This window comes from Sturnira hondurensis, unplaced genomic scaffold (assembly GCF_014824575.4).
Source record: "Sturnira hondurensis isolate 20B ecotype Veracruz unplaced genomic scaffold, ASM1482457v3 Scaffold0005279, whole genome shotgun sequence".
In the NCBI taxonomy this organism is placed as follows: domain Eukaryota; kingdom Metazoa; phylum Chordata; class Mammalia; order Chiroptera; family Phyllostomidae; genus Sturnira; species Sturnira hondurensis.
In genome coordinates, this window is record NW_028077910.1 from 18,411,835 (window position 1) to 18,427,048 (window position 15,214).

The window sequence follows — 15,214 nt, forward strand, 5'->3', positions numbered from 1 at the left end:
ATCCCATGCTAGCTTAAAAATTACAATTTTATGCTTTTGATGTGAAGTATTTTGTGTCACACAAAGTATTAATCATTTTGCATTAAAACTAAAAATTTCCTTTTAAAATAAACCATGAAAAGATTATGAAGTATGCTTGAAAGTCTGTTTCTTAGACTCTGGTACTCCTGAGTCTGACTATCTCCAAGTTGTTCAGAGACATTTGTTTTGAACAAAAGGAAAAAATGACAGGATAAACTTTATCCAAGCCTTTTGCTCTAAGAAAGCATTAATAACTGAAAGATTTCTATTTTTTAAGTTCTGGGAAATGGCTACACCCAGAGAACTAGCATATTCTGGTATTTTCCCACGTAAGACTCACCTCCGATTTTATAAAAATTCTTTCATTCACTTGCTTCTGTACAACCCAGGTCCACTCCCTTCTTTGAGATGTTTCCCATTAGTGAATACTTTCTCAATTGCAATAGCCGAAATAAAATAATTTCTTTAAAAATATAAAAATAGAAATTAATAATAAATATTATCATAATATAATTAGCAAATTCAAGATGAATATCTGAACATACAGGATGGGGCAAAAATAAGGTTACAATATTGACTATGCAAAATAGTTTATTATCATTAAATTATTTATTAATTGTTGTATTATTTTTATACAAACAACCATAAACCTATCTTTGCCACACCATGTAAAAAGTTCTTATTCCCTTCATACACAGTATGCACTTATAAACCAATAATTTTCACTTAGCAAAGTGACCAAAAAATATTTTTTTAGTTCAAGGTGCTCAGTATTGGTGAGAATGAGGAAGAAATGGACAATCTCAATACAGTTAGGTGTATGTTACTGCTACTGGTACGAGTTTTTGGCAAGTACACAGCCAGATTTGTCAAGCTGTAAAGCAACTTTGGCCCAGCAGCTCTGATGTTAAGAATTTATTTTACAAAAACAGTGCCTTGTTATATGCACAAGGATGTTCGCTCATATTATTTTTAGAAAAAAACAATAGGGTAAAAAACTTACATTCTCTTCAATAAGGAACTAATTAAACAAATTATGGCTTATCCATACAGTCAAATACAAAACAGCTATATAATAGGAATGAAGTGCTGATATGAATTGATGCCCAAAATGAGTTGATTCATTAAAAAAAGATATAAGTATATCACATATGCATATAGATTCCATTTGCGTGTACACATAAAACTGTGAATAGTTATTACTTCTGCACAGTGAAAGCACAGTTTTCTTTCATCGTTTTGTTTTGTTGGTTTTTTCTTCATTCTTTTCCCATTATATTTAACCCATTTTCCAATCTGACTTAACAGTTTTCATGTCAAACTCTTTCTGAGACAAATCAATTTTAAAATATATTATCTGTATGCACCAATTTGTCTCTTACCCTGGACCTGGTTAGCCTGGCCATGTTCCCTCCAACCCAATGCCTACGCCCACCAGCACCACCATCTATGTCAGCCCAGATACCTCAAGGCTACTGTCTCTCTCTCCACCCACTTATCTCTCCTTTCTCTCTCCTCCCCACCCCCACTCCTTTACCTCCCCTCTTTTCATTGCTCATTTTGCTAATGGGGACGTTGCGTGGAAATGGCATAACATGTACGGTGACTTTTGTGGTTCTCATAGGCACAGGACATGGAAGAAAAAAGGAGATAGATGCCTCAGCACAGTGGCTTCCTGTTCACCGGCATCCACCAGGGAGCCCAGAGCTGTGATGGGATGGTATTTCACTTCAAAGGAAACTGCCTGGTATGGGGGGTGAGGAGACCAGAAACTCTTCATTAATTATTCTAAGCTCTTGTGATGTTTTTCATTTGAGCTTTCAGAGTTCTTTAGGACAGCTATTATCCTGTCGGTAAGGATAGAGAAACTGAGCCACCGATGAGATTAAGTGGCTTGTTGAAGCAGAAATCACATCCAGGTTGTCAGATTCCCCACCAGAGTGACCAGAGGATCAATATCACTTTTCACCTTTACAGGACAATTCTTTCTAATCCTTTACCATGTCTCTCTTTTATTTGAGATTTTAAAAGTTCATAAATAACCTTTTCATTTTAAGTACACCCAAAACCCTGTAGTATTTCTCACTGCATAACCCAAAAACACCGCTGCCCTTGGAAGTGGACACAACACATGAGGAAAACCAGAAAGGTTGATTTAAATTCCAGCTCAGTCACTGAACTACAGAATCATCTTGAACAATTTATTTTGCTTGCATGTGCTAATTTCTCAGCTGTGGACTTGGGATAAAATTTCACTTCCCTTAGGGAAGTAAGAGCTACTGAGCTAATTTAAAACCCTTGGAGCTCAGCGATATTAATGAAAAGAAAGAATGGGTGGCCATCTATATCATTCTATTATTCTATTAGAGTTAGGACCTCAGAAAGTTGTATCATCTCAGGAAGTCCTTTTCCCCAGAAATCCCTCTGATTTATTGACACTCACAGGATGTTTGCCAAGTAAAGAAATCTAGAAGAAATATAAAGTACATGCAATCTTGTCTCTGTAAACCAATATTCTGTCTCTAGAAAACCGCTTCACTTACCAGCACTATAACATTAAGTGGCTAATTTACTCTCTGTGCCTCAGTTCCTTCATCTGGAAAATGGGACTAAATCTAATACCCACATCATAGGATTGTGGAATTAAATTAGTTGATACATGTAAATAACTTAGAAAAATGTTAAAGCATTATAAGAACTAAATAAATATTAGCGATTGTTATCATTATCATCATTTTTTTGGTTTCTTATTACCATTTTAGTCCCTTTATACCTGTTCCCTCCTGCAGTCGCCACACTGTTGTCCATGTCCATGAGTCCTTTTTTTTTTTGCTCAGTCCTTCCATCTTCTAACCTCCCCCCACTTAGCTGTCATCCTGCTTTCCATCTATGAGTCTGTCCCCATTTTCCTTCTTAGTTTAGTTTGTTCATTAGATTCCACATATGAGTGAATCATATGGTATTTGTTTTTCTCTGACTGGCTTATTTCACTTAGCGTTGTGTTCTCCAGGTCCATCCATACTGTTGCAAATGGTAAAATTTTCTTCTTTTTTTACAATTGAGTAATATTCCATTGTGTAAACATCCTATAGTTGTTTTATCTACTCATCTACTGGTGGACACTTGGACTGCTTCCAAATCTTGGCTATTGTAAATAATACTGCAATGAACATAGGAGTGTTTATGTTCTTTTGAATTAGTGTTTTGGGTTCCTTTGGATATATTCCTAGCAGTGGAAACACTGGGTGAAAAGGCACGTCCATTTTTAACTTTTTGATTTATCTCCATATAGCTTTCCACAGTGACAGCACCAATCTGCATTCCCACCAACAGTGCAAAAGTGTTCTTCCTTCTCCATATCCTTGCCAGTACTTATTGTTCTGATTATAGCTAAATAAATGTTAGCTATTGTTATCATCATTGCTATTGATATTATTATTAATTATATATCATTTCTATAAATTATGCATATAATATATAATTATTACATATGTTATAATACATAAAATGTGGATGTTTCTAAATTTTACAAATGACTTATACATTCTACCAGTGGGAGGTCACTTTGTATTGAAATGTTTCTATTTTAGTTAAATCAAGAATCAACAATTTTTTTCCTGTGAAATGCCAGATAGTAAATATTTTCAGCTTTGTAGGTCACACAGTCTCTATCACAACTATTGAGTTCAACTCCATCATTGTATCTTGAAAGCAACCATAAGACTTAAACAAATGAGCATGAATATGTTCCAATAAAACTTTATTTACAAAAAAAGATCATAGTTTACCAACCCCTAAAATGAATGCATCAAGAGATATTCCAAAGTCACTGTTCTTATTTAGTTAAGTAAACTGGGATCTTAATCAGAAAATTACTCCTCCTGCCCAAAGGCATGAAGTAAAACACAGCACCCACTACCAAGCCCTAGATATTACATCAAGGCAAGATGCTGATGCTCCTACAAGACAACGTGCTCAGATTAGAAAGCAAAGCCGTAGCACTGAGCACAGAGAGAAGCCACTGGGAGGGCAATGAATGGCTTTCATTTGGCAAAGGACTCAAAAGAGTCACTATCTCTGAGAACATGTTGATAAAGTTTTGGTACTTAAAGTAAACATTAACAGTTTATAGATGTAGGGATTGAGAATTTTCTGAAAATACTAATAAAGGCTTTATTTTAAATGGGACAATATCCCAGCACACACTGGCCTGCAATAAGAATGATGGGAAAGGGGCACATTGTAATGAAGGATCAGCATAAGACTGAGAAACCTTGCCATTCAAATGGACCCGGCGAAAATAAGATACAGGGGTGCCCTTACATGATCTCAACACTAACTTAAGGCTTGGTCAATTTGCCCGGCATCAAAACACTTTCATCCTAAGCATTAAATATTTATTGTATTGAATCCCTTTATGAAAGGGTATTTTCAGAGAGAAATTTAAAAAAGAAGGTGGTATGAAAAATGACTACAGCATAGCTTCGTAAGGACAGACACTGTAATGTTCTGTTTACCTGGCCTTCACATGCTCAAATAGATGAGTAAATGAATGGAAGTTGATAGCTTACGATTATGTTTAAAGTAGCTATACATTGTTAATGTTTTCATTCTATAGGGTCAGTTCAGTCATTGTTAATCTCTTTAGCAGCTTCACACAACTCTCCATAAAAATCTCTCTTCCAGCTATCACCTTTGTTAATGGCTGGTGGACCTTACATAACTACGGGTCAAAGACTTTGTCCAGAATGACCAAAATTAAACATGCATTGACCATTAATAACAAACCTTATTTCTCTCTATAGTTGTTCTACATTAACATATAAATATATATAGGACATATATGTTTGTCATATATGAATATACCTGTATATGAATACACATGCATAAACATCTCCAAATTTTTGTCTCATCCAGGAGCAGGTTAAAAAATCATAAAGTTCCCTATTTGACAGACCTTTGGGTTGACAATGTATTTAGCACATTTCAAGATTAGGTTCATGGAATTAGTCTCTTTGATTTACAGCCAAGTTACCTTGTGTTCTTACTCATAGTTATCAGATAGTATAAAGACTGTACATTTCTGATAAGACACTGAAAATAAATCACAACATTTGGGTTCATTCCCTATGATGCCAAATTTCTAGTCACTTCTTTGGAAAATTATCAGCTAAAGCAGAGTATACATGTATTTTATATAATCCAGATATTATATATAACCAGGTATATTATAAATTTATATAGTTATCATATATGTTTATAAAATCTAGATTTTATTTTTGTTATGTATGTATGCATATACATGTGAGTTAATTTATGTGATCTTTCACTTCAACTTTAATGATTAAGTTAGTATGACACTTAAATTGGGTCAGTCCTCTAAAATGTTTTGGCTGCACAACACTATATTTCTAGATACAGAGAAATATTATGTCTTCATGATTAACTTTATCTATGATGCCTTTTTATTTTCATATAACAAGACTAAATGTTTCCACTTGGTTCTGTGTTTACTTTCCTTTGCCAAAGCCCCCGTAGAATAACATTACTACGTATGTTATTCTGTATGTTATTCTGTCGTATGCAACTAGAATTTTTGTATCATTTCCTACTCTGAGGATTTTCAGATACAATGTACACTTTTAGAGAAATGAATTGCCTGCAGTGCTTTGCAAAGGTATAATTACATCAAGGACTTCATAAACTAAAAGCCTAATTAAATTATTGCCACGCAGTTCTCTGTAGGTTGTTTCATAGTCTGTAATGTTACACTTAGTGTATGTTTTAAAATAACCAAGGAAGCGAGTGGGACAACACTGAATAAACCTTCACCTAAGTTGTTCTGGCATAATCATAATTTCTGTTTAAACAGATGTAAATTTGTATTATTAAGGAGTTTGAAGAGAGAATATTAAATAATTGAAGACATAATCATTGAACCTTCATAACTGAAACAGAGGAATGAGGCTCATTGACAATAACAAAGAAAAAAATTAAGGCACAAAAAGACTTCTCAGAAATCTTCCTTTCTAGTTTTCTGGTTTTCTAAAAGTTATATGAAAGGCATTTAAAGTGACTCTTTTTCTATTATTATGACCTCAGGGGGATATTGTAAAGAAAATGAGATTATGGCTAAGGGAAGGGCTTACAACTTCCAAGAAATTTATATATCTACATCTATATATCTATATATCCATATATAACATAAAGTTTAGTAAACAGCTGTTTATAAATTAAAATTTTGGAGAATGAGATATTCAATACATGCTTTTTGAGAACAGAAATCAAAACAAACTTTACCATTATTGACATCCACTGCAATTGTTCCGAAGCATGAGGTGCTAAGAAGAGCAATTGGAAAATGTAAGTCTCCTGTGATTAAGAATGCAGAGCCAGGGTACGATTTTAAAATCTAGTTCCACCACTTTGGACCTGTGTGGGGGCAACAGTGTACCTAATCATAATGGGCTGAGCTAGGTTACCACCCACTAAAAATCAACCCCCCAAACTCAGTGACTTACCCAAAGTCACTCATACAAAACTACTACAGGTTCCCACAGACTCCAGGGCAACCACGATCCTTCAGCGGGCCCGGCATTTCAGGCTCTGAATCCTATGCCATTTTCATACTGACAAGGGCCTCCGTGCCACACAGGGAAAGAGGAAGCATGGCCAATCCAAGCTCCAGCTCTTTCAGGCTTCTATCTTTTATTTGATGAAAATATAGATTATTGTGAAGTAGGCAGAAAAGAAAATTAAAATAATGTTAACCTGAACGATTTGTTTATATTATCCAATTTTAGAACTTAAAGGGGCCCCAAAATAATCCAATCAAACCCTCTTATTTTACAGATGTGAAAACAGACACTCAGAGAAAGTATAAGAAGCTTGGCCCAAGGCTACAGAGCTAGCATCTACAGGGTCTGGAATCAAGTTCAGGTATTTCTTCTACCTCCCCACTAGCTGCAATCCCACCACCGAGCTTTGGGTGTGTGCTAACATCCTTGCCTCTCCTGCTATAGCCTAGAGACCAGGGCAACACAGTGGTTAGGCGACCCTTTTCCAAGTTGTATTTAATAGAAACCCCCAGAAATGATAATGATAGAAGAAATGTCCCTAAGTCTCAAATGGTGTTGCAACAACTATTATTCATTTTGATTCATTGTATTTTAACAATGTGATCCTTATTGGTCAACTCAACTAAAAATCAAGAATTAAATACCATATTAAATACAATTTTTTGTTTATGACAGGAAAGAATATGATCTGAGAGAAGAGACAGGATAGTATTCCACAGAACTTTGAACATGGGCAAAAAATGAGATATGTTTATCATTTTGTGCTTTCCGAAGCAACATTACTTTACGAAGAGTTTACCCCCAGACCTTTACTCATGTGGCCCTGCAAGGTGCTACCTATTGTTATCAGTAGGGAGCACTAGAGTGCTGAGCTCTGGCTGTCAGATTGTGCTTCCATTTGCTGAGTAGAGTCGAGATCAACCAACATGTCAAGACAAGCAAAGCACCTACTGTATTTATTGAAGGGTATGGCTGACAATGAGTAACACAATTGCTTTACACTTGAACAGATAGATTCCGGTTCAAAATGTAGCTTCAGCCATCTATAAAATGAAAGGTGTGATCAGAGCTCTGTTACCTCCGTAGAGCATCACAGTATCAACTTTCTCCTTTCTTTCACCCTGCTTCCATTCAGACCCCAGCACTAGGTGGGGTCAGGCCTCCCTCAGCTTACCGGCCTGAGCTGAACAGGAATGCTGCAGGGTAGCTAACCCAAAGCATCCTGGGAAACAGCTGACCAGAACTACTGCTGTCAGTGCCTTCTCTGCCAAGCAACTCATCTTGCAAAACTGACAGTTTTTATAAATGAGTTCAGAGATGCAATTATTCCCCGTAACAGTCCTGGCAACCTTCTGACTGAACATGCCTTTGTGAGGTCACCTCCCTTTCAAGCCTCATATGATATCATTTGACTTTAACAAGTAGAAATGTTATTTATTCAAATGGTAGCTTGTTTAATTTAATGACACTGACAGAAAATAGTTACATGCTTAAAGCTAGTATGGCTCTATCCAAAAATCTTGTTTAGTGTAATGAGGACCACGATGACATTTTTATTTTGAAGCATGATATATGTTCTTTTCAAAAGAGAAAAAAAGGTGGTAAAAAAAAACCCTATTTTCATGGCATGAATAACATTCTTCCTGCAATGGATTATGAATCAGAGAGGTCTAGGGAAGGATAAAAGTATCCCCGTCTCGGGGTAGCGTGGACTCCTCAAAGGTGGCATTTGCCACTCACAGCAAACCTGAGCAAGCGTTTGGGTTAGTTTTATATGTTAAACCACAGGGGAAAGCTTAGGCAGAACATTGTTTCTTGTTTCGAATGAGGCAAGCTGAGAAGATGGCTATCATTTTGCTCGTTCACTGAACTCCCCTCCCTTTTGTTCCAGCTTCTCTCCTGCTCGGAGCTGACTCCTCCCTCCTTCCTGCAGCTCTGAGGATCGCAGACTGAAGAACACCACGGTTCAGATGGGGAGCAGTGCTCTGTGTCTCTCGTTCTCTTTCTCATTCTCTCTCTCTCCCCTTCTCTTCCTCCACCCCGCCCCCACCCCTCTCTGAATCGGCAAAGCTGAAGTCTATCTGATAATTCTCAGCCTCCTCTGAATCCAGCTCTGGAAGCGAATGCATCATCTTACTGCTCTTAAAAAGTGAATAGAGTTTGACTCTCTCGAGCTACAAACTGCTCTGCTCTCTGAAAAGGACCCGAAAGGATGCAGACAGCTTGGTTTTCAATCTGCCTGAGGAGCTTTTGCTTTCACGCCTGAAACTTGATGGTTTCGGGAAGGTTTTGGTTGCTTTGTTTTTAATTGAAATGTTGAAAAGTTTCTTATTGATGCTTTAAATGGAATTCAATTTTTAAATATGGGTTGAGTCAGATCCAAAGGAGACATATCTGACCATTTTTCTGCTCTGCTGACGGGGGAACGTCTACAGGGAAACTTAGTAGAAGAAAATGAGATCTGATTTGCAACCGACAGCCATGCTGTGTTTTGAAAGGGAAATTAAATATTGACCAAGGACAATGTCTGTATTTCTCAGTAACTTATCAACAAATGACTCTAGCCTATGGAAAGAAAATCTTAACTCGACAGAGCTTCTAAATCCGCCAGGAACTCTGAATATCTATCTTTTTTGCCTGACATGCTTAATGACTCTGGCCGCCCTGGCAGGCAGCATTTATTCACTAGTTTCCCTGCTGAAAATGCAGAACAGAACCGTTGTGTCCATGCTCGTGGCTTCCTGGTCTGGGGATGATCTCATGAGCGTCCTGTCGGTGACCATCTTCATGTTTTTGCAATGGCTAAACGAAGTCCCCGACTACTTCCAGTCTCTATGCACCACCTCTGCCTTACTCTATGTATGCCAGGGCCTCTCGAGCAACTTGAAGGCGACTCTCCTAGTCTCCTACAACTTTTACACGATGCACAGGGCTGTAGGGAGCCAGACAGCCTCCAGAAGATCCAGCCAGGTGCTCGGCGTGGCACTGACCGTGTGGGCAGCCAGTCTGCTGCTCTCCGGGCTCCCACTGTGTGGCTGGGGCGCCTTCGTGCGCACGCCGTGGGGCTGCCTGGCAGACTGCTCCAGCTCCTACGTGCTGCTCCTCTTTGCTGTGTACTCTTCAGCCTTCGGACTGCTCGCCGGTCTCTCGGTCCCGCTCATTCACCAGCTGCTGTGTTCAGATGAGCCGCTGAGACTCTATGCCAACTACCAGGAAATCTCCCGCGGAACTTCTACTCCCGGGACCCCATCAGCTGGAGAGAGAGTGCTTTCCCCGTCTCCAGACGATGCTCTGGGCCCTGCTCTGCGTTGCTTCGCGGGATGCTCCCCGAGCTCGGATACTGTGTTTGGGCCGGTTCCGCCCGCGAGGGCCGAGCACGGGTGCGGCCCGGGGCGCAGTGCCGCCGCTGGGGCTGGAGCCAGCAGGCGTGAGCACCCAGGGACCCTCTATGGCACCAGGAGCTTCACCGTGAGCATCGCGCAGAAGCGCTTCTCTTTGATCCTAGCGCTGACAAAAGTCATTCTTTGGCTTCCCATGATGGTAAAAGTACAGTTGCTCACTGTGCGCGGGTGGGGTGTGTGTGCTAGACTGTGTGAGTGCGTGTTGGGACCGGTGTCCCTGATTTGGAGTCACCAAGAGACAGCGCTGTTAAGTCCGCATCCCGTTACCGCTCGCGCGGTTTCGAAGGCGCACTTGTGAGGCAGTTGAAGGGTAGCGCGGATTCGCAGAGAAGCCTCTGATGCCAGATGCTTCTGTTTTCAAAATTAAAATTGGGGAGGGGAGAGTTTGGGGCGTTAGATACTTAGTTTTACTAGATCTGTCGCAGCCACGGGTGTTCTCTTTTATAGCAATACCTGGGAGTGGTAAAAAAGGGAGGTAGTTATTATTTTTTAAGAGGGGGTTATTGTTGTTGTTATTTTCCCCCCAATCTTCTGTTGCTCTTCCCTTCTCTCCACCTCAGTCCTGCCTGGAAGGGAGGAAACGCCCATCCCCAGCGGGAAGGGAGAAGAGAGGCACGACCAGAAGTGGAGAGGGCAGAGAGGGGACCAAATAGGCTTTTGTTCAAGTCACCATGAGGGATCCCAGTTGAGAGGTGGCAGGTCCGTCATCCTGCTATGACAAGCAGGCCTGGATGGAGGTGAAGGTCCAGGGAGGTGATGAAGCGCCATCTGGAGTAACAGGTTCAGCTTTCACACACATCGTCTGCCTGTGTTCCCAGTAGCATTCTCCACATTGTGGACTGTGCTTCCCTGGTGGAGACCTGAGCTGGCATCAGGCACACTCTGGGCACTCAGGAGTGTAAACCTTCAAAGTCCTGTTCCCCTTGAAGCCTCAGAGATCCCAGTAGTCCACCACTAGAGCCAGGGGCACCAGCCCAGAAGCAGAGCTTCTGGCTCCCAGGCAGTGAAGGGGCCAGGAGAAGAGGTCTGGGCAGCATGCTTGGGGGAAAGGCCCAGGGAAGTAAAAAATGCATTGCTGGGATATGTCTGAAGCTCTCTGCCTTTGCAGATCCACATGGTGGTCCAGCACGTGGTGGGTTTTCAGAGCCTTCCCTTCGAGTCACTCAGCTTTCTACTAACACTGCTGGCCACCACGGTAACCCCGGTATTTGTCTTGTCCAAACACTGGACCCACTTGCCCTGTGGCTGCATCATCAACTGCAAGCAGGATGCGTATGCAGTGGCATCAGACGGGGAAAAATGTAAGTCCTCAATGGTGCGGCGATTGGGAGCAACGTGCGCACAGTCAAACACAGTACGGTGATCTGTTGAGAAAGTTGCCTGAGTAGAGATGAAGAGCCTGAGAACAATATAAACGGTACATAGAGGAAAGACATTATAATTTCTTGGCACAGTATTGGAAGGAAGCTTAAAATGACACAGGCTTAAAACAACTCTGTGAAGTACTTATATACTGAATAATGATTTTAGGTAAGAAAGGAAGAGAAAGAATTTATTCAAAATAGCATAAAGTCAACAACAGTTGTTAAGTATTAGATTCAGTGTAGCTCTTAGCACAGAGTAGAAGATAAATCCATCTTCCAAATGTGCATTGAGAAGCCTGTGCCTGAAAAGAGATGAACTCTCTAAAGAGTTAAAAACTCATTATGTTATAGCCCATTTTTATTTACTGGAACAGTAAAGAAAAGCATTTTCACTATTTTGATGTTTGTATTCTTCCAGGACTTTTGGAGAGTTTTCAGTGTGAGCAATAAATGCCTGAAAACAGTTCCAAACCAAATTTAAGTAAATGCCTTTGCTTTTGGAAAACACACGCACACGCACACGCACACGCACACACACACACAGCGCATGAGGTTTTAAAAAGGGGAAAGGTGGCAGAGTTTCTCCATGTATGTTGTGTATGAATCTAGCCATGCTATTTACTTTAAAAAAACAACTATGTCTTAAAGAGAAACTATGTCTCACTCCCAGGCATGGGAGTGAGCTGATGATAAAACTCACTAGGGTGTGACTATTCCCATGCTGACACAGGAAAAGTTGAGGGATGGCCCGTGTATTTTGACTCTGCTTAGAAGAAAAAGGATACTGTTTCATCATTACAGACAAAGATAGGATGTTATGTCATTTAAGAAACCTAAGAATGCATCGATGTGTGCTCCAGTACCTGTCCTATTCATTGTCCTTTGCTCAGAATAAGCAAAAATATTATTTTTTAACAAAGAAGAAAGGGTAAACAATTCATATCAGACAATTTTTGGAGTGTGAAAACTAGAGAATATTAAGAAGTATATTCTGTAACCAATTCTGCAACAGGGTTATTTCATAAATATATTATAATCATTGACAAACAGTCAAGATCTAGTCAATTTCCATATATTATTAACATTTAAATTTTAGTCTAAATATTTTTCAAAAGACTGAAAGATTTTTTTAGTGTTAAGAATGACATAAGTTGATAAATGCCCAAATTATATCTTAAATAAAATAGCTGTAGAACTTAAAATAACTATGTACTTATGAAGATTAATATCCAGAGCAAAAATGATAGAGAATATTAATGCTAAATATTTTTCAGGCCACATAGAAAAACATATAGCTTATAAAATCGCTAAGTCTGAACATTCTCACAGTCTCCCGAGTGTTAACCTTTTGCCACTAAATTAGTGAACTAGCCCTATCTCATAGTATTTAAGATTGTGAGAGGGACAAAAAGCGTTTAGTGCCAGCAGAAATAGAAAGGCTTAATGAAGTGATTTAGGGCAGCTGTTTTTAAGAATAAAGAACACCCACATCAGAGCTGAAAATGAAGCAATGCAACAGACCTATCACTGCAAATGGTCTAGGAACTATGCTATCTTGTATGACCAGGAAAGACCAGCCTAAGGTGGGCTACCAGGATATCAACAGTAACATTCACATGTCATGTTTGATATCAACCATTTTGCAGATGTAAATATAATTCCGTATCTTGGGTTTACTGAATGGAAATCGAGACATGCAACTTAACAATGAATTGCACTAATTAAAACCACTTTGCAGAAATAATAATTTCTCCTTCCAACAATAATCTGTTATTGTTTATGTCTTAAAACAAAAGTATCAAAAATGGTTTTAAGAGAGAGGTCTCAGGTGGCAGACACAGGTGTTGGGTATGGCTTTCAGACTCATTTGGTTCCCGTGGCATATTTTCTTTTTAATTAAATAGTTAAAGTGAAATAGTTCACATAAAATCAGATTTTTACTTTAATTTTTTGACAAAATCAGAGTATCTGATGGCACGTTTCTCTAAAGAATTTTTTTTTATAAGCTGATACAACTACATAGGTATAAATTGTAATTGGCAAGGTGTGATTAAAGTAAAAGACTAGAGCTAATCATGCTTTATCCAGGAGTTTGCTTGGGGAATAAACACAACACTATATCTCTTTTTCATAAGTGTAATGTAGACTTCAACAGATCCTGACTATGTTCTGATAGTCTTTAGGTTTCTTATAAGTTATTATTCAAATACTGTTAATTCTGCTATATTTTTACAGCCTGTTATCTACATTAGGCAACTCAGCCAGAATTTTTCTATAACATTAAGGAAAGTCACTAACAAGAAATTGTTTTTATTGGCTTTCCTTTATAATTAATGTACTTCCTGTGACTTAAAGACAACACAACTGAGACGTTATGCTCCTATTAACGTAATTTCTTTCATGTCTCTGATTAGTCGTAAAGCAACTTCACATAGAATTAATAACTCCAGTTCTGGAATCAGTTAGCTTTAAATTCAAATCTGTTTACTAGGTAAGTAAGCTTAGGTGGATTTCTTCTATCATCCTCAGTTTTCTCAACTGTAAAATAGCACCAGTAAGCTCTTTATCATGCAGGAATGTTGCTGTGTTAAACCACACGGCCTACAGGCAAAACTTGGCTTTCCGTTTCCTCATGGTGTCTGTCAGCATCTCACTTTCTTCTCATAACCTACATCAGACCACCTCTTGCTTTACAATGGGTTCTCATGACAGAGAACCTGGTGTTTCATTGGCACATTGGTACATTCTGAATATTCCTTCAAAAACATTACTCACTTTTACTTCATATATTTCAGTTATAATATTCAGGTAATAAAATATATAGCCACAGACATCCATTTTAATGTGTTATGTGATAAATTGAGATTTTTTAAAATTTTATTTATTTATCATTATTTTTTGAGAGAAGGGAAGGGAAGAGGAAAGAGAGGGAGAAAAACATAAATGTGTGGGTGCCTCTTGCACACCCCCTACTGGGGACCTAGCTGGCAACCCAGGCATGTGCCCTGAGTGGGAATCGAACTGGCAACCCTGTGATTCTCAGGCCAGCACTCAATCCACTAAGCTACACTAGCCAGGGCAATAAATTGGGATTTTAATGAAAATTTTTATTGCTTAATGTTTCTAAATTGATGAAATGTAACTTTACATCATTTTTTGAGAAAAAGGAAATCCACCAATAATTGAAACATCATTTTGGTTCCTTCAGTTTTCACACTGGTAAAGTAAGTTAAAAATTCTAATTGAATTTTACTGGATTATATTACTAGAAAAAGTAAGCAGAATTATCCAAGTGGAAATATTTTTGAAATAGGCCATGTTTTGAAAAATGAAAAACCAAACATTAAATTACATTTTGTCTACCATCTTAATATAATATCATTCTTAATACATAAAAAATTACCTAGTATTTAATGACATTTGCACAAAAATATTGTGTCACTTTCTGTGTCATATTCTCCCTTGTTATTCTGGTAAGATTTTGTACCATATTCACCAATAGTAATACTATATCTAGAATATCATCATATCTCACCCGATTTAAACCACAAAATTTTTATGTGTTTCTGATAAACTTTGTGTTGTAATTCTTCAGATTTATAGACATATTGTAAAGTGCTTCAGTTCGCAGAAATATGTCTTTTTTAAACAATTGATTCCAAATTTATTTCTATCAAAAATGTACCTGTTGTTTATCAAAGTTTAAAAACTGTGTTACAGCATTGCTTAATTTTTAATGTATGTATTTATAAACAAATGTCAGGAATGTTATACATCAAAATATTTAAAGCAGTTACGTCTATTGAAGGTGTAAGCTGAATAACTCACATAATATTAAGAACTATTTAAT

At 38.3% G+C, this 15,214-nt stretch overlaps 1 protein-coding gene across 1 annotated transcript in view; it reads left to right on the top strand.

The window, feature by feature from the left end:
• Window positions 1–9,122: 9,122 nt before the first annotated feature.
• GPR149 (G protein-coupled receptor 149) overlaps window positions 9,123–15,214 on the top strand; it is a 42,895-nt gene continuing 36,803 nt past the window's right edge. The window contains exons 1-2 of the mRNA XM_037046715.1: window positions 9,123–10,139; window positions 11,109–11,301. Of these exons, the coding sequence (XP_036902610.1) occupies window positions 9,123–10,139; window positions 11,109–11,301 (1,210 nt within the window). The remainder of the gene's footprint in view (window positions 10,140–11,108; window positions 11,302–15,214) is intronic.